The 24,521-nt window shown below is 52.9% G+C and overlaps 1 protein-coding gene across 8 annotated transcripts in view; it reads left to right on the top strand.

Annotated features, from left to right (window-relative positions):
- Positions 1-24,521, top strand: part of LOC121459094 (glycerophosphodiester phosphodiesterase domain-containing protein 5) — a 77,236-nt gene that overhangs the window by 42,742 nt on the left and 9,973 nt on the right. For 7 of the 8 annotated variants that reach the window (XM_041668611.1, XM_041668607.1, XM_041668604.1 and 4 more), the window contains 6 exons: positions 10,193-10,296; positions 12,909-13,002; positions 13,661-13,720; positions 20,732-20,830; positions 21,102-21,195; positions 21,546-21,691. In XM_041668611.1, the coding sequence (XP_041524545.1) occupies positions 10,193-10,296; positions 12,909-13,002; positions 13,661-13,720; positions 20,732-20,830; positions 21,102-21,195; positions 21,546-21,691 (597 nt within the window). The remainder of the gene's footprint in view (positions 1-10,192; positions 10,297-12,908; positions 13,003-13,660; positions 13,721-20,731; positions 20,831-21,101; positions 21,196-21,545; positions 21,692-24,521) is intronic. The other variant, XM_041668610.1, reaches the window with a different exon arrangement.

Genomic DNA, 24,521 nt, shown 5'->3' on the forward strand with positions numbered 1-24,521 from the left:
TGCCCACTCCCAAGCCTTTGTTCACAGTTCACAGCAAATGGAAGAAGGAAGCTGGGAGCTGGAGATAGAATTGCCTCTCCTGCTGCTGGCCGAGGGTGTGGAGGGTGCCTCACCCGATGAAGGCAAGGAAGGGAAGAGGAGCTTTTTATAACTGGGGATAATTAATTGGCTGTTGTTTGTGACTCATTACTTTAATACTGCCAATTAAGGACTCAGTGAGACAGAGACTGTTCTCAAGCTGGACCTGGCCCTCCTCCCTCTGTCACCCCTCCCCCAAGCCCCTGGGTCTCCTCAAGGCAGCAGTGTCAAAACCAGCACCACACTGAGAGGGATTTAGGTCAGAGGCTTGGAGGAACTTCCTAAACTAGACACCAAGAAGCCAGAGTATGGTAATCAGCTGCCTTGCAAGTCTATGCTAAGCTTGCCTTTTAAAAGCTGTTTTGACCTTAATTGATTCCTCCTGACTTGTGGATGGAGCGCCAAGAAGGAGTGATTTATTCAAGCTGAGGGGTCCTGGGCACAGTGTGAACCCCTGCTCATACCCAGCTCCCCTCTTCCACCTCCAGTGAGCTAAACGGGGCTGTACTTATGGATGCAATCAACAAACCTATTCTGGCACAGGCGCACGCATCACAGTGGCGGCTGACCCGGTTCTCTCCTTCCCTGAAAGGGAGCCCAGGCTGGCGAGAGCCAGGGGACTGTTATGAATAGACACCCAGATCACCCAGGGAAATCAAAGCCAGGTTCAGGGGTTCCTGGGAGTGGGTGGTAAGCCAGGGTGTCTGTTGCTCCTGACTGGTGTTTGGGAGAGGAAAAATCATTGAGCTTCATCTGGGAAATGGAAGCCATGCTACCTGGGTGACCTGAGCCTGCAGCAGTTCTGAGCAGTCCGGACTTTAGCCTGGGGTCAAGCTGTGCAAAGGCCCCAGGGTTACTTCGTGTGGAACCCTTAGAGAGCCCTTGAGAGGAAGGTCAGGGGGCCAGAAGAGAGTTTGGGGAAGTGATGTGTCTGCGTGTACGTGCGAGTATGTGCAGGCGTGTGTGCGTGCGTACGTGCAGGAATGTGGGCAAGGGGAGAGATTCCACACACACCTAGGGGGTCCAATCACAGGCCGACCTACCTAGGCAGAGCCCTGGAAAGAGTCCCTGTCATCCCGTAGCTCTTAGTCTGGGAAGCTGGAGGCCACCCTTAGAGATACAACCTGTGCTGTGAAGGCATGGGTGAGCCTTTGAGAAGGGACTGGCAGGGGTGGGCAGGCAAGTCAGTGCCCCCAACACCAGTGGCCTCCCTCTTGGGGTGGAACTAGGTGATGGCTCCTTTTGCCGTGTGGGTCTGTCCCTCCATTGCCCTTCCACACGGGCCGAGCTAGCCTTACTGTCACAGCTTCTCCCTGTTCCGGGGAATCTGGCCCTCTCAGCACAGAGGCTTCGCCTGCCTGTCCCAGTGCCCACTACCTCCCCTTCTCTTAACTAGATGTCTCTCCACCAAACCAAGCCATTGCTTCCTTCCCTGTCATGTGAGCTCTCAGAACAGTTTGGGCCGGTGCTAGCCATAAGGACTGGGATTTCCTCACCCTTGCAGTGGACGCAAAGCATGGCTCAGGCATGGCAATGCGTGCTAAGAGCAATGCAGAACAGACGATGGTTTGGATAGTGGCTGGTGACTGCCTAGAGAGTATGCCTGCCATCTTGCTGACTCTTGGGGAGATGGCACCCCCTGAGTTCTCGAGTGTTGGGGTTCTGGAGAAGGAAGACACACATGTATGATAAGGGGCTTGCTGGATTCCAGGCCTGCCTGCCTGTTGGGCTGCTGGCTGTGGCTGACTCAGCCCTTGGGTTCTCACAGACCCCCCCTTGAAGGCTGAGATTGGCTTTGTCTACAGGTGGACCAGAAAAGGGGAATTTCCCAGCTTCCTGTCCTGGCAGTCTTGTGGTTTGATTCTTGGTTGGGGTGTAGGTGTAGAGAGACTTCAGGGTTGCCCTGGTGATGAAGTCTCTTCAAGCAGATGCCAGGATATAGTTGGATTCAATCAAATGCAGCTGGGCCCTCCTTTGCCAGGCATCTGCATCTCTAACTCTGCCCTTTCTTCTGACGCTGCTAGGGCCCTCAGGTGGGCCCTGGGCCTCTCAGCCTCAATCTGCTTGCCAGTTAAACGGGGTTATTAGATGTGTACTTGTGTAATTATTAAACGGGTACCCGTGTGCCTCCTGTCCCATGTAAGAAGAGACCCTTCCCTAACCTTGAGAAGAATGCATCCTCCCTACAGATGTCCCACAAATGGCTTTCTCCTTTTGATGGCTACAGGGAGAGTCTAAAGGATGAGGGATGACACTCCGGGCTTTAGTTTTCTACTTCTATAGTGCGGTGGTGTAAGAAGAAAATGGGAGAGGGTCTCCTGGCATCCGTCACCTCCTCTGGAACGGATACGAGCAACACCTAGGTCCTAGCAGGTAGAGGCCCGGACCGTTCCTTAGGGAGAGTGTGATCAGTGGCCCGTCCTCAGGGTCCTCCAGCTCTGCTTGCCTGAAGAGTGGGCAGGAGGAAAGAGAAGTTGAAAGCTGGGCCTGATGATCTCCTCCCATCTAATGGGCTGCTCTGAGGGCGCCCTGACAGACAGAGGCCTAACTACCCAGCCTTCTGTAGCCTGGAGAAATAAATCCAGCCTCTTACCCTGCCAGGAACTGGCTGGCAGTGGGATTGTAATAATCCCCTTCCAGCTTGGCCCTAATGCTGCATTCTATCTCAGCCCTACCTAGCTGCCCTCCCCCAAATCTCCTGGGCACGAGCCAGCATAGTCCTGCCAAGGCATGCCCGGCTCTGCTTCCCAGGAACTCCTGCCCTCTTCCCAGCCCGCATTTCCTCCATCCCTCATTTGAAACTTAGTGAGTTGGGCATGGGGCAGAGGTGTCCCTGGATGCTGGGAATCGCATGACTCTGAGACTCCCAAGCAGAGCTGGACCATGTGAGACATGGGGGCAGCTAGGCTGAACAGGTCAGTGGAGGCAGAGTCGCGCACAGGAAGAAGGCTTGCTTCTGTCCAGACAGGGTGGAAATCTAGAAACAAATTGCAGACACCAGAGAATCTGCCGTGTGGTAGACTGAGGTGGGTGTCCTTGCAAGCGTCCTGTAGCATGGGGATGTTTCGTGCAGCAGCATGGGAGGTCTTGCCCCTTACCTCACACCAGCATAAACTCCAAATGGATTGAAATGTGGTTTTCCTATTCCTATTTCTTGGGAAAGCATTGAGGAAGTTGTTGAGAAAATCAGACTGTCTGGGAAGATGTAAGTGGAAAGATGCTTGAGGCTTTGTTGGACTCTGGAGGTAGGCTCTGGAGGCCTTCTTGGTGTTTTGCCATCCAGAAGGATGGGCGGGGCTCAAGGCTGAGCACTCCCTGCAGTAACTATGACTTAAGTGTAGTGTCTGCTCTCAGCCGCTCTCCTCAAGCACAAAGGCGGAACCGAAGAAAGCAAAAAGGGGTAGACCCGATGATGTGAAAACTTAAATTGGGGGTCTGAGGTGGAGCTCAGCTGGTGGGGTGTCGCGTTTGCTGAAGCTGACATTCAGTGCTTTCTAATACCGTGTAATTCTAGCTCTTGGGGGGTAGAGTCAAGAGGATCAGGGGCTCAGAATCATCCCTAGCTTAAAAAAATAAGGGTGTATGTGTATGTGGACGAGATGCCCCAGAAGATACAGGCACTTGTCACCCAAGCCTGGTGGCCCTGAGTTCAGGCCATGAAATCCAAAGTGGAAAGAGAGATCCGATTTGCTAACATTATTCTCTGACTTCCACAAATGCACATGGCGTCCGCATGTGCCTGAGTGCAGACACACACCTAGATAAAAATTATTTTAATCTAAAAAATTGACCGTAAGAAGAGAAGCCATTTCCCCGAACAAGACCTGTCTGCTCTGTCTGCCTCTGCTCCTTCCTGCCCAGATGGAGGCTCCTCCTCCAGGAAGCCCTCTATGCCTGTTCTTCACCTGTTGCTTGCAGGGAGCTCTTGGGCAAAACCTTGACCCTCTGAGTTTGTTTCTTCTGTGGCCAGATAGGAATAATTACTTGTCCCGTGCCTTGTTTCCTTGAGACAGTAGAGAATTACAGAGGCACCCAGGCCTGGTTGCAAGTTCTGGCTGACCAGTGATGTGTGCTTGTTCTTTGTGCCCCTAGGCCAGTCACTTTCCCTGTCTAGGCCTTGGTTTCCTGAGACCATCCCACCTGCTTTGCAGAACTGTGGGAGTGAGATGTAGAGACCCTTATCCTCATGTCACGAAGAGCTCCTCCAGGCTCTGTCTCCCAAAGCTAGGGCTGCAGCCTGTGTGAGAGACAGGGGTTGAGCAGCGGCATGCCAGGGTTGTGTAGGGGTCAGCGTCCTGACCGAGCTCCTGGGGCCCACAACACATGACCTCCCGAGCCAGGTCTGACTTCTTGTTCTGCCTGCCTAGGGCTGCCCACCCTGGGCCGGCTGCAGGTGATCTAGCTTGCTGTCCTCAGCAGCAGGAGGAAGAGTCGGTGTAGGGCAGGCAGGGGGAGGGCGAAGACTTGATCACGGTCTTCACGTAATTAAAGGGCTGTCGGACGCGAACGGTAATTATAGGAACCGGGGTAGATCTGGCGACTTACAGCTTACACGTGTGTAATCGCTGGGGCCTGGCAGATTTCCTGTGAGGTGGTGGTGACATCATCTCTAGGAACAGGGGAGGAAGCTGAGGGTTAAGGTGCTGAGTGCGCGGCCAGTGGGTAGAAGGGCTGGAATTAAAGCCCAGATGGGCCACATACACACACTGGTCTTTTGACCCCACTATTGTTTGAGCCTTTTGGTTGGATTGATCTGTGTGGTTTCCATCGAAGGGGGTGGTTTTAGCACCACTGGAGGGAGTCAGAGAGGCGGAGAGAGAAAGGGGACCAAGGTATGTTTATTGGAACTCTGTATGACATACCATACCTGTCCTCATTCTAAGAGCAGGAAGCTGGGACGCTAACAGGTTGGACATCTGTCTCCAAGGCTACTCAGTGGTTACCATCCCAGTATTCAAAACCAACATGGCCAAGCATCTGAGCCTCCCTACTGGTTATGCTGAGGGTCTAAGAGGGACGAACTTTGGGGGCTCTCCCTGGGGCTGCCTGGGCTGCAGCAGGCTGAACTGGGTACACAGGAGGCAGGAGCTGAGCGGGACATCTCAGGCTCTAATATCTATGATTCTGAGTCATCAATGCTGCGGGGGGTGGTGGCAGCCCCTACCAGGCACTGTCAGATCACAGAGTTCAGAAGCCGGGCTCTGTCCTGTCTGGGTACCCACAGACAGTGACGGGCAACTGTGTGCACCCTGGCGGCAGTCAGGGGTTCACGGGAGCTGCTCATGAGTGGAAGCCAGCAACAGCAGAGTCGCCCCCACCCCACCCTGCGTGCTCCCCATGATCCCTGTGTCTAGTCAAGTGTGGAGTCTGTCAGAGCCTGGATGCTAATGAGCTCTTTCTGTTAGCAGCGTCCTGGAGTGTAGAAGGCTCTGGCTGGGGGTGGACAGTGGGAAGGACAGGACACAGGCAAGGATGGTCACAGGCTCATCAACAGGAGGCAGGGAAGAGAAACCACCACCTTGGGTGAAATCAGCCCACTGTGGCCCTACGGCTGCAAAGGGAGTCAGCTCCTAGAGGACCAGGGCAGGAGTGGGAGGAGATGAGGCAGGACCTTGAGGATTCTCTGTCAGGTATCACCCCTCAGCTTCCTGGCCAGGCCAGGGCCCAATCCCAACCCAGACCCCTTCTCTCCAGATGGCACAGGCCTCCTGCTACCTGTGTGAACACAGGAACTGCCATTCCACAAACGGGCCAGTCCCCAGCTGCGTGGGAGGCTGGTCTGTTCCTTGAACCTGTCCTCTTTGCAGCTCACAGTCTTGCATTCATCCTTTCTTGGTTTCTCAGACTGTGTTCCAACATGCTAGTAGGCCCTGGGGACCCAGGTCACACCATGCCCCATTACTCCCCAAGGAACGTGTGACCTGGTGAACTCCCCTTTATTATTTACCTGTGAACCGCTGGAAGCGGCGCTGCTGACTGGACAGCACCCTTCCAAGGTAAGACTTAGGGTTCCCATCCTATAGGTGAGTCCTCCAGGCTCTGAGAACCCCTGCCCAAGCTGCCGAGCTGCATCCCCGAGACATCCTTCCCGTCTCTGCAGCCTGGTGCAGTTGCTGCAGCCCTGAGACACCCTTCCCATCTCTGCAGATGGGTGCAGTTGCTGCAGAGCTGCAGCCCCGAGACACCCTTCTTGTCTCTGCAGCCGGGTACAGTTGCTGCAGAGCTGCATCCCCGAGACATCCTTCCCGTCTCTGCAGCCTGGTGCAGTTCCTGCAGAGCTGCAGCCCCGAGACATCCTTCCCGTCTCTGCAGCCTGGTGCAGTTCCTGCAGAGCTGCAGCCCCGAGACATCCTTCCTGTCTCTGCAGCTGGGTGTAGTTGCAGGGCAGGTTGCTGAGTGCCAAGAGCCAGCACAGGATGTGTGGGGGTGGGAGGCCATTGAGGGTTACGGGGACACAAAGACATTCAGGAAGAGCCAGAGTTTAGGCCTGGGGGTACAGCCTACAGAAAGGGAAGGGTGAACAAACACTTGGTCTGGGGTTGCCATACAGAGACCCAAAGGGGCAGGACAGGTTCAGGGGAGCATCTCAGAACTCTCCTACTTGGTGACCTCTCTGACTTCTACCTGCCCACGGTAACCCCCTTGACTGCTGTCCGCCAGATGACCGTGACGGTCATAAAGCTACACGTGTGTGGTGACCGCCTCTAGTGGTAGGGCGCAATGGCTCACCCATAGGTGACGTGGTCAGCAAGGTCCTTCCCTTTCTGAGCTACTATGTGCTGTGATACGTTCCTGCAAGCCCCTCTGGTACAATGCAGAGAGACAGAGGGCCAGGGCCTCAAAGTTCACTGGCATGGCATTGGCCTCAGAGGTGGGTGAGGCAGTGAGCCCTCTGTCCACCCTAGGAGCCCAGATGGGCAGAGCATACCCAGGCCTTTCCCCTTGGTGATTCTCCCTTACAAGGCCCATTAGTGGCCCTGAGAACCCCTGTATCAGTGGGACTGCTTGGAGGCCACTTCCTCTGCTCTCCTCACTTTCCTTCCCCTTCCTATCTCTTCCAACCCCTGCCATTCAGTTTCTTCCTCTGATTGTTCCTGGTATACCATCATACACCTCTCTCCCTCCTGCGCTGGGGCCTCTTCCTCCCCATTTGTCCTTGTCTGTGGCCTAACGACCCCCAGCTTCTAAGGGACTTTAATCACTAGGTTCCCCAGCCCTGGCTTCTGAAAAACAAGGTTCCTAGTTCCTGGTTTCTAAGGCCCAGCCCCCTCCAGTCATGCCTACCTAGTGACTCTAACTTTGACAGTCCCCAGCTGCTGAGAGCCTGTGACCCCTCTTATGTGCCCTGCCCTGCCTCTCCACACTGTGAGGATATGGCCAAGTGAGCCCAAGACCCCTGCCTGTGCTCCTTCTCCACCCTGGGCCACCTACAGTTTTGGCCTCCTGCCCTCTTATCGATGCTGTCTGGAGGTTTGTGTCATGCTTGTGGCAAGTCCGCTGCCCTCTCTGTACCCGGGCTGTTTGCCTAGGACAGGTCCCAGTAGGTTCAGACTCCCCCCCATCACTAGAGACTTCCTCTGCCCCAGTTGGCAGACTGTGGGTGCACCCTGGAGTCTGTGGAGCTGTGGCCAGTGAGAGTGCACGCTAGATGATGTGATAGGAAGGTGGGGTGTGCCATACTGAGTGGGAGCCCGGTGTCAGAGGTGACCTGGGACCTGCCAGCTGGACTCCAGGAAATTAGACATTCATGAGCAAGTAGGAGCTGGAGGCAAAAGGCAAGACTGCCAGAGGGACTGGACCTAGGGCTGGTGGATGGGGGTGGGGTAGAAAAGGTGCAGGCTCTGGGGAGGAGGGCTAGTGACACTCCCAGCCATCTTAGTGGTCCCCGAGGTCATGTCCCCACAGGAAGACAGTGCCCTGCCTCCCCACTTCTCTCCCCCTGAACCTGGCATAGCCCAGGCGTGGGAGAAATGTCACCTTCATATCCATGTTTACACACAGAGCAGGGTTAGACCCAGCAGCCCGGCTCTCCACATGACTGTGAGTGGTGACAACAGCTCACCCAAACATGGGTCACCAACTTGAGTGACTCACCCTGGTATGAGGGTGTCCGTGTGTGCCCAGTCGTGGCTTTTCCGGGTTGAGAACCTCTCCTGCATGGTGGCAGGGGGCCATTCATATCAAGCTTGTGCTGTCAATGCTGCTATTGTATTAGTTTACAGAGGAGAAACAACCACAGAGAGGTTGTGTGACCTCTAGAGGCGCACAGCTTGTCAGTGGTGATGGGGATTTTAGATCCCTAGGCTGTCTGGCTCCAAACACAACATTTAGTTACCGAGGTGGGATGGAGGGGTTCTCGGAAGCTAGGGGATGTCTTTTCTCCTCCTGATACCCTCTTCCCTAGTCATCGGTACTAATGGGTCCCTTGCCACCTAAGGGCACAGGGTATAGAGTTTAGAGAAGAGGGAACGTTGATTCTGTGGAGCACAGTGGGTTTGAGGGACTAAAGCTGAGTCCAGGAAGGCTTCCCAGAGGGGGTGACATGTGACCCAATTCCATGGGTCCTCCGTGGGAAAATGGGAACTGAGGTGACAAGCCCAAGCCCGTGGTCTTTCCCAGTTGAGCGGATGAAGCTGGGGAGTCAGGGGTCACACACAAAGGGTGAGGGGCCAGGAGGAAGTTAGCCCATTGGAACTCCTGGTCCTTTTGCCAGGCTGGCTGTCCTGTGTTGGAGAGGACGGGAGACAAACAGGACTTTGGGGGACTCAGCGCTCCAGGGGTGAATGATCTGAGTTCATTTCATTTGCAGATCATGGTTGTTGACCTCAGCCGCTTCTCAGGGCACAGCAAGACAGTCTGCCCCAGTTTGTGCTGCTGAGCTCAACAGAGGGGTGTAATCTGGGGAAAACCTAGGGCTTGGCCAACCGGTGCATTTGCAAGCCTCTGAGCCCAGGCTCCCAGGAGCTGCCTGACTGGGTCTGTGTTTACCCACTCCAGCAGATGTCCAGAAGGTGTGGTCTTTCCCAGCTCAGCCCCATGCCCCAGCACCATGGGGAGAAGGCAGTTGCTACATTTCTTCCGGGTTAGGGAACTCACTTGTCCTAACCTTCTGCTGACTAGCTGTGTGACACTGGCAAACTGGTTGGTCTCTCTGGGCATTGGTGTTTCTGGTCAGTGACATGGGGTAGAGGTGGTAAGCCGAGTCTGCTGTGTGAACACAGAAGGATGAAACAGGGTGGGGCAAGGGGCTGGGGGCGTTGATAGTGCTTGCCTAGCGCGCACAAGATACCCAGAGTTTGATACCCAGCACTGCCTTAAAAACTGCTTGGCTGGCCGAGCGGTGGTGGCGCACGCCTCTAATCACAGCACTCGGGAGGCAGAGGCTGGCGGATCTCTGTGAGTTTGAGGCCAGCCTGGGCTACAAGAGCTAGTTCCAGGACAGACTCCAAAGCTACAGAGAAACCCTGTCTCGAAAAACAAAAAAAAAAAAAAAAAAAAAACTACTTGGCTGGCAGGAAATCTGACTCCGTGGTAAAGAGTGCACATTGCTCTTGCAGAGGACCTGAGTTCGATTCCCAGCATCTCAGAAGTGCCTGTGACTCCAGCTCCAGGAGGATCCACAGCCTCTGTCTTCCACGGCTGTACACACGTGCACAGGCACGTGCGTGCACCACGTGCACACAAATAAAGATCATAAAATAAATCTTAAAAACAGCTGATCTTGGGGGCATATATCTGTAATCCCAGCAGGTGGGAGCCAAGAGGACCAGGCATTCGAGGCCATGATTAGCTATGTAAAGAGTTTGAGGCTCGTCTGGGCTGTAGGAGACGCTGTGAGAGGCTTTCTTTGTTTTTAGGAACCAGCAGCAGAGCAAGAGACTAACACACACTGGGCTGACCCTGGATGCAGCAGAAAGGTCTTAGGTTGCCTCTTCCTGGTGGATCCCTAACCCTGCTCCTGGCTGTCCACTCTTGTAACTGGGTTCTCTGACCCTGGACAAGTCGTGTCTTCCTTGAGCCTCAGTTCCTCATCAATTCCTGGCAGCTGAGGCTTCAGGAAGGGAGGGCAGGGAGAGCCGCTAGCTGTGACACTGTTTTCTGTTTCGCCTTGCAGTGGGAACGGCTGTGGTTTCTACTCCTGGTCTGCACCTTCAGCCTCACCCTCACCTGGCTCTACTTCTGGTGGGAGGTTCACAATGACTACGATGAGTTCAACTGGTAAGTGTAGTTATCCCAAGACCCAGCTCGGCCCTGGGAGTCCCACAACCAGCTCTCTGTGGCCTCCAGCAAGGCCCGCTCTGGAAGCCCTGGGCTTGCCTGTCTGCAGGCCTCCAGGCAAGGTTCTGTCTCAGACTGGGAAGACAGAGCTCTGTGCCCCTGGGACTTCAGGAAGGCTTCTTGGAGGAGGAGATGTGGGAACTAGCCAGAGAGAACTCTTGAATACCCCCTTAAGTTTACAAGGAGATTCAGGGCTGCTGTCTAGCCCCAGAGCAATATCAGCCTGAGGTGGAGGGCTGCTAGCCCCCTTTGTAGACAAGAGCGCCAAGAGAGATGAAGCCCTGGATGGAAGAGGAGGTCCCTAGCCTCAGTCTCCCTGGCTCCTGTGGCTGAACTGGCACGGCTGGCAGATGCCATTGTCTAATTCAGCTCTGCCTCCTTTAGGGGCACTTCAGGTCCACGGACAGGGCTCCCCCCTTACCTCCTCCATTGCCAGCTTTTTGTTGACCAAAAAAGGCATGGACAGGAAAGACCCTGGGTACTTCTGAGAACTCTTCTGCTGACAGATTTTGGAAACTGAGGCCCAAGTTCAAGTATCCAGTGTGGAGAGTTAGGGCTAGGGAGCAAGCCACTGGTATGCTCTGAGTTTCGTTCTCCCTCTTTGAGGTAGGGTAACTACAGTCTCATCAGGTTCTTAGGAGGAGAAGATAGGGGGATGGGTTAGGCACAGAGCTGCTTCCGGGGAGGCTAAGTGTTGGGGATGCAAGAGAATGTTGCTTGCTGGCCTTCAATGGCAATCCCTAGACAGCAGCAAATGCCCTGTATATACGGACAAAGTGAGGTCAGAGGAGGGACCCCCATGGTCATACAGCCAGTCCGTGTCAAGATCACATGTCAAGTACAGTCTGAGGAAATAGAGCTCAGAGAGGGTAGAAGAGGCTCTGCGAGGTCACACAGCAAGCTGATGACAGATCAGTGGTGGCTGTTTGACCCCTCACTAGCTCTCTGTCATTGGGAAGACTCGGCAGATGCCAACCCTGTCTGGGAGGCAGCCACAGAGGCTTGCCTGTGAGCTGCAGTCCCTTTGCCTGCCAACTGTTTCTTGGGAGGCCGGAGCTTCGCTTGACTTTCTGGGATTCTTTCCCGCACCAAGGTTCAGCACTGGCTGGGCATAGGCAAGGAGAGCCACCTAGGGCCAGGAGTGTCCAGCCTTTTGACATTGAGACACAGTGCCGTCATCGACAGAATTCACGCCAGAGAACTACGCGGTAGGATGGTTGCAAGCAATGTTTTACAGAAACTCCGAGTTTGTCCTGTGATGCATGCGGCCCACAGGCTGCAGGTTGGGCACACCTGGTAGGGTAGTGTATGTTTATCCTGGAGGCTTTCCTGCCAATGTGACCACGCTTGAAAGGCCAGTGAGACCAGAAAACCTTTCAGGAGTACCTCCAGGGCCAATTCCTGGCCTTCTTTGGGCCTCGGTTTCCCAAGTTGTACAATGAGATGAGCAGAGCCTGTGATCTGTTTCCCCGCCCCCAGTGGTAGGAGGCTTGGAGCAGGGCCCTGGGAAGGTGCAGGGAGGCAGATGCCCTGCCTGTGGAGTCTTTCTGATGTCCCCGCCTCCTCTGGGCAGACTACGTTGTGTCCTGACACTAGCTTACTCTTTAATACCCCGAGAGAATTACTTTATCCTCTGAGCCTTGCTTTCCCTACACACACAAGGAGGCTGAGAGTGAGTCATCATTCTGGCGAGAAGCTAAGCCGCATCCTTCAGGACCCTTTAGAAGTTCACTCCTTCAGCCCTGTCTTTCTGTTTATAGCAACCCAACCCAGGGAGACAGAAATGCAAAAAGATGTGTCCATTTTTTCGTTTTTGTGTGAGTTTATAAAGTGAATCATTGCAAGCTATGACGTCCCGCTAATGGGAAGCTGGCTGTCTATGGCATATGAATCCAAGAAGTCACATGTTGCTTTAAAAAAAAAAAAATCACATTTTCTCAGTATTTTTCCTGGTCTCCGTGGATGTTCTTGTTAGAGAGAGTTTGTTATGTCCTTGTCGCACGCCTCCCTCCTTTCATTCCCCGGAGCCCTGTGAAGGGTTTTCTCTTACCCATCCTACAGGTGAGCGGACGAGAGTGTTGTATCTTATCCGTTCTTAGGCTCCACATCTTCATATTTGAGTGCCTCTTAGAATCTGTGATGCCTGTCACCTCCAGAGTCCTATGAGCCGGCGAGAGGCAGTGTGGGGATTAGATCCCAGAGTGTGATCGTCCCTCAGAGCTGTATTGACCACGCTCCTGAGGGCGGCAGGGGTGGGGTGTTCATCTCAGATCTGCTGTTCACACATGTTCACACAGGTGCGGGGGCCAGTGGGCAGGAAGTCTAATGGCTTTCAGAACAGTGATTCTGGGCTCTTCTGCCTCTTGCTTTCTGAGTGCCCTCCAGAAGTAATCATAGCTGGCGATAAGGGAAAGCCCTAATAGCCATATGGGATGGGAAGGGCTCGCTTGTGGCTCCCCAGCTGCAGCTGCGTGAGAACTGAGATGATCCTAGCTCCTTGACTGGGCAGTGGCCCGGCGGAGGTCTGACCTCTGCCCCTCTCTCCCCACCAGGTACCTCTACAACCACATGGGCTACTGGAGTGACTGGTCCATGCCCATCCTTGTGACCACAGCTGCGGCCTTCACGTACATCGCAGGCCTCTTGGTATGTGTGGAGGGGCTCCCTTGGGCTCATGTGACTCTGCTCCTAGTAGAGGAAGGCGTGACCTATGCTGGTCTATAGGGGTGAGGATACTGCTTCTGCCCAGACACCTGGAGCATTGCTTGAGTCTGAGGCCCGAGTCCTCCAAGGGAGAATGTCTCATCTTACGAGGCTCCTTCAGCTGTCTCTCTGGAAGCCCCTTCTCACCCCCACCCCCACCCCCAGGCCAACAAGAACCATTCTGACTTTCGGCACCTGCCACAGATGCCTTTCAGAAACTGCTTGGGCTGCCTACCCCACAATGTCCTCCGCACTGAGAGACTTAGGTTGACCACATTCTGCACTGGGGGCTCCTTGGGGACAGGGCTCAGGTCTGCTTCTGAATCCTAAGGCTTAGATCTCCCAAACCGTTGATGCATTAAGTTGGGCAGTTTTTGTGTCAAACCCAGGGACCTTTTTCAGGGGGAATTCCTAGAGGAGGCCTGGGGTAATCTGGAAGGAGGCCAGGCCTGGACAGGGCTGGGCTGGGCATTCCTGGTGCCTGTGTGGAGGGTGTGCTCCCTGCCTAGGGTCAGACCAAGGGCAAGGCTGTGGAGCAGGGCATCTGGAGAGCTGGCAAGCATTCTGGTCACACTTGGCTTGACCCCGGGCCCCTTCCCAGGTCCTGGCTCTCTGTCACATCGCTGTGGGGCAGCAGATGAACCTGTACTGGCTACACAAGGTAAGTGGAAGCTGCCCTACTGGGGAAGGAGAAGAGGCCTGGATGCAGAGAATGGCCTGGGCTGTCCCTCCCCTGGGTCTCCCCTATGACTGTTCTTCCTATTCCACTGCACCCTTACCATGCCAGGCACCCTCCAGCCCAATTCGTATTCACCCCCGTGACCCTCGCAGCCCTCTGCCACATTCCACTTTGCAGGAACAAAAAGCAGAGGTTAGCCAATATGCTGAAGGTCTCACAGTGTGAGTGCAAGGCTCAGGTCAGCCCTGCAGCCTTGTCCTCCCCTGCACCAGCTCTGCTTGGCTCCCACCTTCCCTGCTGGCTTCAGTGAGTTCTAGTGATGGTGCCTGCAATGACCCAGACTGTCCCGGCTGGTCCTGATGGTGCCTAGGATGACCCAGACTGTCCCTGTCTGGTCCTGATGTTGTTCCCTCAGCGTCGGCTGCGGGAGACATCGTTCCCATCCTGTAGTAACACCCACCTTTCCTTGGCTTTGAGCCCCTTACTCTGGCCCTCCCTCATTTGCTCACATTCTCTTCGATCCCGTTTCCTGTGTCCCAAGCGAGGGTCTTCCCCCAGACCTGGCAGCGTGGTCTCTCCCCCAGATGCATCTTAGAACATTTGTGTTGTCAGCTTTGATCAGCTCTGGATCCCGTCCCGCTCTAATCTGGTGCTCCTTGAAGACTAAATGGGCACTGATTGCTTCCCTGCTGCCCCCAGTGTTGGATCCAGACTCTCATTCACACACGCGCGCACACACACAGATGCACATGCACGCACACATGCACACGCATGCACACATGCACATACACGCATGCACACATACATGTGCACATACATGCACACCCGCACACACACACGTGTGCACACACGCATGCATGCACGCATGCACATACACACATGTGCACAGACACATACATTGACACCTTCACACACACATATGCTGACCGTAGGTTGTTAATGCCTGCTCTGCTTGAACAGGGCCATAGGACTGGGCCAGTCCTGGACAAGATAGAGTCACCCTTCTAGGAACCCCACAGTGTAGACGGAGGAGTAGGTCATCTCTTTCCAGAGCATGGCTAGGAGTAAACACACCATCTAGGAAGGGGCAGAAACGCCTGGAAACAAACAGGACCCTTGAGATGGACCCAGCTAATCGGGGGACAGAAAGAGGGAGGCAGGGCACCCATGAACATGGGTTGGGTATGTGTAATGGGAGATGTCTGTGAGCAGTGGGGGGTACCTTGGGAACCAGGCCTTGGTGGCCGGGGTCTTGCAGGGATGAAGAGAACAATGGAAGAGTCCCCGCTGGTAACTCTCTCCTGAGGACAGCTCTAGGACTTCCTCAGTGCCCTCCCCGCCCCCGCCAGCGCCCCTCCCCGTCCCTGCCAGAGGCCCTTTCTTCTCTTAACTACATAGCTAGCACTTGAAAGAGAGTACCAGCTGGCACCTGGATGGGGCACACACCCTGTGGTCACCTCCTAAGGCTCTGCCTGGCTCCCAGCAGGTCAAGTCACATGTGTTTGATCCTAAGGGAGAGAAACCTGCAGTTCTATAGAGCTGGGCAGATCTGGAGGCTCCGTGCAGGGACCCTCCGCTAATCTGCATCCTGCTCTGGGCCCTTTCTCTTCTGGCCATCCTGTCCTGTGAGATCTTGAGGCAGAAGGAGCTGTCAGACAGTGCTGATGCAGGCTGGACTGGTTTCCCACACTCTGGATATTTCTCAGGGCCTGGAAATTCTACATACATATTTGAGGAATCCTTATTATTTTTGTCTGCTTGCTTTATCTTAACTCATTTTTTTAATTATTTATTTATTATGTATACAATGTTCTGTCTGTGTGTATGTCTGCAGGCCAGGAGAGGGCACCAGACCTCTTTACAGATGGTTGTGAGCCACCATGTGGTTGCTGGGAATTGAACTCAGGACCTTTGGAAGAGCAGGCAATGCTCTTAACCGCTGAGCCATCTCTCCAGCCCCCTTAACTCATTTTTTTTATGTGACCCATAATTCAGACATGAAGAAAATCATGCTCAATGAAAATTTTCCTATATACACTCTCTTTTTATTTTAATTACCCTCCCTGGTGTGCGTGCGTGTGCGTGCGTGTGCGTGCGTGTGTGTGCATGTTTGTGTGTGTGTGCGTGGGTGTGTGGGGGTGTGCGTGGGTGTGCATGTTTGTATGTGTGTGTGTGTGCATGTGCGTGCGTGTGTGTGCATGTTTGTGTGTGTGTGCGTGGGTGTGTGTGTGCGTGGGTGTGTGTGGGGGTGTGTGTATGTGCGTGGGCGTGTGTGTGTGCATGTTTGTGTGTGTGCGTGCGTGTGTGTGCATGTTTCTATGTGTGTGTGTGTATGTGTGTGTGGGTGGGTGTGCGTGCGTGGGTGTGTGTATGTGCGTGGGTGTATGTGTGTGTGCGTGTGTGTGTGTGTGTGTGTGTGTGTGCACAGCACATATGTGGAGGTCAAAGGATACCTTCTAGAAGTCAGTTCTTCTCTCCCACCATGTGGGTCCTGGGGATCAAATCCAGGTCATCAGCCTTGGCAACAGGCACCTTTACCACTGAGCCATTTCACTGATGCCCCTTTTGCTTTAAATGGATTTTTATTTTATGAGCACAGGTGTTTTGCCTGCGTTTATATACCACATGTATGCAGTGCTTGCAGAGGCCAGAAGAGGACGTCAGAGTCCCTGGAACTGAAATTACCGACTGTTGTGAACTGCCCTGTGGGTGTTGGGAAGTAAGCTCTGGTCCTTGGCAAGGGCAGTTGGTGCTCTTAAGTGCTGCACGATCTCTGCAGTGCCCCTCTGTTCTCTCCTACACACACAGTTCACCTCACTCTTGCCCCCTCTTTAGAAAGTGAGGAGCCCTTCTTGGATGCAGGAAGGCCACGCTCATCAATTCCTAACACTTGTTCTTGTCCCTCATTCTCTAGGGACCTCTAGGGATTCTCTAGGGATCTCTACGGCTTCTGTTAACGCCCAGTGGTTTTCAATCTTTTCCCAGGGCTGGGATCTGTGAGAAAATAATATCGTATATTTTCCTTTTTATCTTTTCTTTTGTTGTTATTTTGAGACTGCATCTCACTAGGTAGCCTCTTAGAACTCACTCTGTAGACCAGGCTGGCTTCGAACTCACAGAGATCCTCCTGCCTCTGCCTCCCGAGTGCTGGGATTAAAGGCGTGCGCCACCACTGCCTGGCTACTTTCAGAATCTTGATCTTGCCAATGCCCTCTTTGCCACACAGAGCCAACCCATGCCCTGTAGGGAGTACATCGATGGGACGGCGGGGTCCCCTCACCCACAGCTGTGGGCCGATTCCTTGGCCATTGTCTGTCTGCAAGGTTGCAGGCTGTGTTTCCCCTCTGCTCAGTGAGACTCGGTGTTTCACAGACCTGGGTCACTGGGGTTTTATCTGCTTGCTTATTTTTACAGAGTTCCTTGTAGATCCGAGGAATTGACCCTTTGACTGATGAAATACAGATAATTTAGTTTTTTCCCAGTTTGTCGTTCATCTTTTGGCTTTGTTTATGGTATTTGTGCCAGGGGATTTCTTTTTATAATTAAAAAAAAAAAGACTTGAATCTGGCTGGGTGAGGAGGTACACACCTTTAATCCCAGAATTTGGGAGGCAGAGGCAGGTGGATCTGTGGGAGTTTGAGGCCAGCCTGGTCTATAGAGCGAGTATCAGGACAGTCAGGGCTGTTACACAGAGAAATCTGTCTCAAAAAACAAAAACACCAGAATGTTGTATACACAATAAATAAATAAATCTTTAAAAAAAAACAAAAACAAAAACAAGCCGGGGGGTGGTGGTGCACGCCTTTAATCCCAGCACTAGGGAGGCAGAGGCAGGCGGATCTCTGTGAGGCCAGCCTGGTCTAGAAGAGCTAGTTCCAGGACAGGAACCAAAAATTACGGAGAAACCCTGTCTCGAAAATTAAAAAAAAACAAAACACCAAACCAGGCAGTGGTGGTGCACATCTTTAATCCCAGCACTCGAGAGGCAGAGGCAGGAGGATCTCTGTGAGTTCAAGGCCGGCCTGGTCTACAGAGTGAGTTCTAGGGCAGGCTCCAGAGCTACACAGAGAAACCCTGTCTCGTAAAACCAAAACCAACCAACAAGTCAACCAAACAAACAAAAAAAACCCCACCAACAACAATAGCAAAAACTTGACTCTGTCATCTCTTTTTATGCCCCTTGGGTGTTGGGTCAGACTTAGAAGGGTCCTTCTCACTCTGAGATGTTATGGGGATCTTTCTATGATATCACTGGGTAATTATATAGCGTTGCTTTTTTGACATTTAAATGTCTGTTAATCTTTTGGAAGTTATTTTGGGGCCTAGTGTGATCTTGTCAAGCTCCCTGAAGATGCTTCTCAGTGTCCCCAGCAGTCTCCCCTGCACAACGCTCCCCTACTCTCCAATCTGAGATGCTGTTATATTCCTTTAATGCATTCAGAACTCTTTCTGAACTTGGCCCTCATTTATTTCTCTAGTTTTATGCCAAGGTCATATTGCTTTGAAGATGACAGTTTTATGGGACATTTTAATGCTGGTCTGTGTTTAGAGTCCCTGGTTCCCCTGAGTACCCAGGAGGGGAGGGGAGAAGGACTTAGGAATGGGCAGGGACAGGGGCATCTGACCCAGTGAGTCCTGTGGCCCAGAACTCAGGCCTGTGAGGGATCCCCAGGAGAAGTTTAGGGGCCTGGAGGGTGAGGGAAGTCAAGATGGGGTGGGGGGGGAAGCTGCTTTGTGAGATGACCTTCATGCCCAGTCACCACCCAGAGCTGTCTCAGAGGCCTTTTCTGGTGGGTGTTGTCACAGCTTCCATTTCCCTAGCTGTGGTGGTGTACGCTGAGCACTGACTGCTTCTGCTCCGTGGTGCTAATGCTAATTCCTCAACCCCCAGGGGCCGTAGTCCAAGGCTGGTTCCCCGGAGGGCTCTATCAACCACCCAGGCCGAAGCCCAGACTCTGCCTGCCCACGGGTGTGGCTGAGCCGGGCTGGTGCCTGCTGGGCCCCATGGACACCCGGCAGCACTGACTGCATTCAGGCTGTTCTCCAGCAGCTGGTGCATGTGACATTTCTTCCATGCAGCTAGCTTCTGTCCTTCCAGCTGCTCCCTAGAAAGGCACGTTTGAGAACTTCCTGTATGTCAGACGCCGCCACCGTGTTTGTCGTCACAGCGCCAAGCAGCATTTCTCGGGTGCTTACTGTACGTGACGGGCGCTTTCCCGGATACTTCGTTTTGTTCCTCTCTGTTACCCCGTTTCGGTGACAATTACTCAGAGTGGTGGCACTCACACCGAATACGCATTTCCTCTTTGTGGTAGCTTCTGTACAAAGTACTTGGCTTGCATGTCCTCATTTATGTCCCCAACTCCTCCCCAGGAGGCACTTACCCCTGTCCCCGTCCAGCTCAGAGAAGTTCCCGGAAATTGTTACCCTCCTCCAATGCCACCAAGCCAGGAGTGTGACCCAGGTGTAGGGACCCCAGGCACCTGCCAAGAGGTCAATCAAGGGGCTGGAGAGATGGCTCAGTGGTTAAGAGCACTGACTGCTCTTCCAGGGGTCCTGAGTTCAATTCCCAGCAACCGCATGGTGGCTCACAGCCATCTATAATGAGACCTGGTGCCCCCTTCTGTCTTGCAGGCACACATGGAGGGAATGCTGTACACATAATAAATAAATAAATTTAAAAGAGGTCAATCAACAGGGCTGGATTCTTGGGTCTCAGCACACAGGCAAGACTTGTATTGAATGAGTGGATGAATGAATGAATGAATGAATGAATGAATGAATGAATGGGTTTCCTTGTTGCTATCGTAGCTAAAAACAGCAGAAATGCCAAGGCTGAGTTCAGGTCTACTCCAGGCCTCCAGGTACTCCTGGGCAAGGTTTGGGATGGGTCATGATGCGCTGAGCCTATGTTATTCCTGTGACCGAAGGACACCACGGGGAGGAAATTCCCTCTCTGAACGTCCAACTATGCTGTCAAGCATGATGGGTAATGTAGCAGCAGCTGTAAAAATAGTGATGAAATTTTAATTGTATCAGGATTATGGGGAATCAGTTTTATTGCAAGAACTTCCGCTGGCGGCCCCTATTGTAATAAGATGTCTTCATAACACGCTCATCAGAGGCTCCTGCTGTCTCCTGTGGCCACAGATAGGAGCAGGGGGACCGTGAAGAGTTCCAGGGCTCCAGAGAGGACAGAAGCAAGGAACCCTAGCTTAGTCTTGCTTAGTGTGGGATTTCGGGAGCTGTCTGTCACCACAGATCTCTATCCCTGAAGGTACCTCGATGTGCTCATGACAGCTGTGCACCCCACTTCCTGTGGAACATATTAGAAGCCGGCTGGGGATGTAGCTCGGTTGGCAGTTTGCACATACCTGGCGTGCACAAGACCCTGGGCTCAGTCTCCACCAAAGCATAAATGTGGTGGTGCAAACCTGCAATCCTAGCCTAGGGAAGTGGCAGCAGGAGGATCAGAAGTTCAAGGCTACCTAAGATCTTGTGTCAAGAAGAACACAGTCAGATGCAGGAGACTCAGGCAGCCTGTGTATCAGACAATACCATGAGCAGAGCCCTGCTTTAACATCTGCTCTTGCTGGAGTGCCCCCTCCTCTGATCCCAGCCCCCTCCCTGCACAACTCTTCTCTCATTACCCCTGCTGCCTTCAGCCCATCTTAGGCTCTCTCCTTCCTTCCTCTTCCTTGCTCCGTGTGAACATCTTTTGGTTTTTGTTGTTGGTTTTGGTTTTGGGTTTTTTGAGACAGGGTTTCTCTGTGTAGCCCTGACTGTCCTAGAATGCACTCCTGTAGACAAGGCTGATCTCGAACTCAGAGATCCGCCTGCCTCTGCTTTCCGAGCGCTAGGATTAAAGGCGTGTGCCATCACTGGCCTGTGTGCACTTCTATTTTCTTTCTCTTCCTCTCCTCCTCTCCTCTCCCAAACACAAGTTCCCTCACTCCTGCCGTGACCCTTCCGTCTGGTACCTCCCTTTTCCAGATGGTGCTGGTAGTCATCCTGGCCTCCACGGTGGTGGCCATGTCAGCCGTGGCCCAGCTGTGGGAAGACGAATGGGAGGTGCTGCTGATCTCTCTGCAGGTGAGTGAGGTGGGTTAGGAACAGGGACGTTGCTTCCCCAGGACCCTTGCAAGGGGCAGCACCTTCTTCACTCTTGTTTCTCCACACTAAGGCTCAGCGAGGAGCAGGGAGGGATTTCCCCATAGCAGAATTCCCAGAGTCCTCCCTCAGCTGACAAATGGAGACAGGATTGCCTGTCTTGTAGGGAGAGACAGTCAGCAGCATGCTGGTGGCCTGAGAGTCTGGACCTGTCTTTGAGTCCCCGGTCCCTCCTGCCTCTCCTCACACACAGGGCACAGCGCCGTTCCTGCACATAGGGGCCCTGATGGCCATCACTGCCCTCTCCTGGATTGTAGCAGGACAGTTCGCCCGTGCGGAGCGGTCCTGTGAGTATCCCCTGAAGAGGGTCCTCCCATCCTGACCTTCACAAACACCAAGGCCTGATTAGGTTGTCCCTACTGGGACGCTACCTGGGTGGCCTGGGCATGAGGTGAGGCCTTTGTGCTCAGCACGGGCGCCAGCTCTATATGGTTCATAGATGCTCCCAAAAGTGGCTCCAGATTCCTCCACCAGGTCCCCATATCTGTGGGTACACGTGTGCATACGTCGTAGGTGGGGTTCACTTCCTCTCAAGAGCTTCAAGTTCTGCATTCCAGTCTGGCCAACTAGGCTTGGTTGGAGCTGGTGAGGGTTGCACAGGTGACTCACCGGAAGTCCCCACCACCTGTGTCTGCAGCCTCTCAGGTCACAGTCCTTTGTACCTTCTTTGCCGTGGTCTTCACCCTCTACCTGATCCCCCTCACCATCTCTTCTCCCTGCATCATGGAGAAAAAGGACCTGGGTCCCAAGCCTGCCCTCATCGGCCATCGGGGCGCTCCCATGGTGAGTGCCCCCAAAGGGTGGAACTGGGCAGCAGCCATTGCAGGGGAGGACCCTGTGGGGAATGAATGCAATGTCTGTGATCACAGAGCAAGAGGGCTGCATGATGCCCCCTCGAGAGTGTGTGGGAAGGGCTAAAGAGAAGGCTTGAGACCCTGAGTGGGCATGGATCCCAAAGAGATCCCAAAAGGCTTCTGCTAGAAAAGTCAAATGTGCCAGCCTGGTCTACAAGAGCTAGTTTCCAGGATGGGCTCCAAAGCTCCAGAGAAACCCCCATCTCAAAAGAAAAAAAAAAAAGAAAAAAGAAAAAGGAAAGTCAAGTGCTTATCAGAAGCCTTAGAGACACCAGAGGGTCCTAGCCTCTCACCCTACACTGCCAGCCCTTGGCCTACGGAGCCCAGGAGAGTTGTAAGCAAGTGACCTTGGGGCTAAGGCCAGGTCTGAGGCAGAAGATCCCAGTTCTAAACTACTTAAGGGAAGACAGTTGACTCAAGAGGGAGGAAGGGACAAAGTCCAGATCAGTGCCGGGAAGCACCACTGAGGTGCCAAGCGCCCCATAGGAGAATTGAAATAGACAGTCTTCAGAGTCATGGTGCTTCCTGGGGCTTGCAATAGAGGCATGGCTTCACTATCTCAGCCTTCCAGGGTAGAGTCAGGACTCCAGGCAGCTGGGCTCAATACGTGAGTTCTAGGTTCAGGGAGGAGACCCCAGCTCAGTGTTTAATAAGGTGGAGGGCAATAGAAGAAGATACCAGCATCAACCTCTGGCCACTACACACTCATGCATACACATGTACACACACACACACACACACACACACACACCACAAAACCTGTCTGCTGGGTCCGCAACCCCACCTAAAAGCCCTCCCATGGTTCAAACATTGTTTCCTAGAAACACTCATAGCCTGTGCTTCTGATCTGGACCCTCCCATTGAACCCCATGCTGGCGCTGAGCCTGGTACCTCCTAGGGACAGCCAATGGAATCTGACCGGAGATTCAGATAACTATAATACCCCCATCAAATTAACAGTTTTTAAAGTACTTATTTTCATTTTTATGTGAATTGTTGTTTTGCCTGAAAAGGGTGTCAGATCCCCTAGGACTGGATGGAATTGTGTGTTGTGGGGGTCACCAGCCCCTTTGAGCCCCAGTTTGGGCCATTGCTAACTGTGAAGAGAAGTTAAAACCCAACCTTCCCAGGTGGGTCCAGCCCCTTCAGGACAGGGGAAAGGGAAGCAAAGCAGTCTCAGTACAAAAAGAAAATTAAGATATACACCAATGGAAAAATACTACGCTGTACCATGTGACGGTGACTCCATTACTGCCTTCCATGCATTATGACAGCGTGCTGTTCCTGCCTCTCTGGTCTCCTGTTTTTGTTTTTTGTTTTTCTGCTGTAGTGAGGCAAACCCTAGATATCAGACTGGATCATCCATATATGCTTTAGGGTGTATCTCCAACACAAAAGGACTTTCTGTTTTGGTTTGATCTACTTGTTTGAGACAAGCTGGGTTTAAATTACTACCAATCTCCCTGCCTCTGCCTCCCGAGTGCTGGGATTACAGGTGTAAGCCACCATGCCCAGAACATAAGTACTTAAAGACAAACAACAGGCTGGGGCGGAATGGCTCTGCAGTTTGGAAAAGCAGTTGTCGTGAAAGCCTGGCATCTGAGTTCAACCCCTGGAACCCACATAAAGATAGAAGAAGAGGGCTCACTCTATAAAGCTGTCCTGTGACTTCTACATGTACACACTGGCGTGTGCATGCACACACATGTACACACATATGTATACATTTACATAATGAAAACACCCCCACCAAATTAGCAATTTTTAAAGTACTTATTTTCATTTTTATGTGTATGGTTGTTTTTACATAATGATAGCTATAACACCCCACCAAATTAACAATTTTTAAAGCATTTCCATTTTTATGTGTATGGTTGTTTTGTCTGAAAAGGGTGTTGGATCCCCTGGGACTGGACAGAATTGTGTGTGATCTGCCACATGGGTGCTGGGAATCAAACCAAGTCCTCTGGAAGAGCAACTGTCAGGAGCCGCAGCGCTCTTAACTTCAGAGCCATCTCTCCAGCCCCAGATTAGCAATTATTTAACATGACCTAATATCATAGTTTAGTTTTTCCTTTATTGTCTCCCAAAATATCTTTTTGTAGTACAGATTTCTTCAAATCAGGCTCTAGATGACATCACACAAGCCATCTGCTTGACACATGTCTCCTCGGTGCCTCTTCCTCTGTGACACCCCCTTCTCCTTTCTGCTATTTATCTGTTGACAGAGCTGTCACTAGACAGCCTCCCAAGCTGTGCATTTGGCTGCTTGCATCCTTGTGGTGGTTTGCTCATTTTGGAGACGGGCGCTCAGGGCGCAGCCCAGAATAGCCTGGAACTCACAAACCTCTGTCTCACCTTCCTGAGTGCTGAGGTTACTGGTGTGTGCCACCATGCCTGGTTGCGGGGGGGGGGGGTCCTTCATTTTGTGTTTGCTTTTATTTTTATTTATTATCATGGTGCATATTTGCAGGTCGGGGTCTTATCCTCACATAATAAAGTGGTTCGTCTGTTACCTCATACATGGCGACACTGTGTTAGGAACGTTCACAAGTCATCCTCTCCTCTGCCTGTTTCAAACTACACAGGAAGTTATCAGCCAGTGCCCTCCCCCTCCATATCACAGTGAATGACTGTCCAGGCTCACGAAGTGTGTGTTCATGTGGGCTTCTCAAAAGATTGCCAGTCTTTAGAGCTGCCAGGTCTAAATTCAATCTCTGGTTTGGTGCTGACCCCTAGGGGTCGGAAGAGGCATGGCG

Source organism: Microtus oregoni, unplaced genomic scaffold (assembly GCF_018167655.1).
Source record: "Microtus oregoni isolate MIOR12 unplaced genomic scaffold, Mior012 000018F_ref0000195, whole genome shotgun sequence".
Classification (NCBI taxonomy): Eukaryota; Metazoa; Chordata; class Mammalia; order Rodentia; family Cricetidae; genus Microtus; species Microtus oregoni.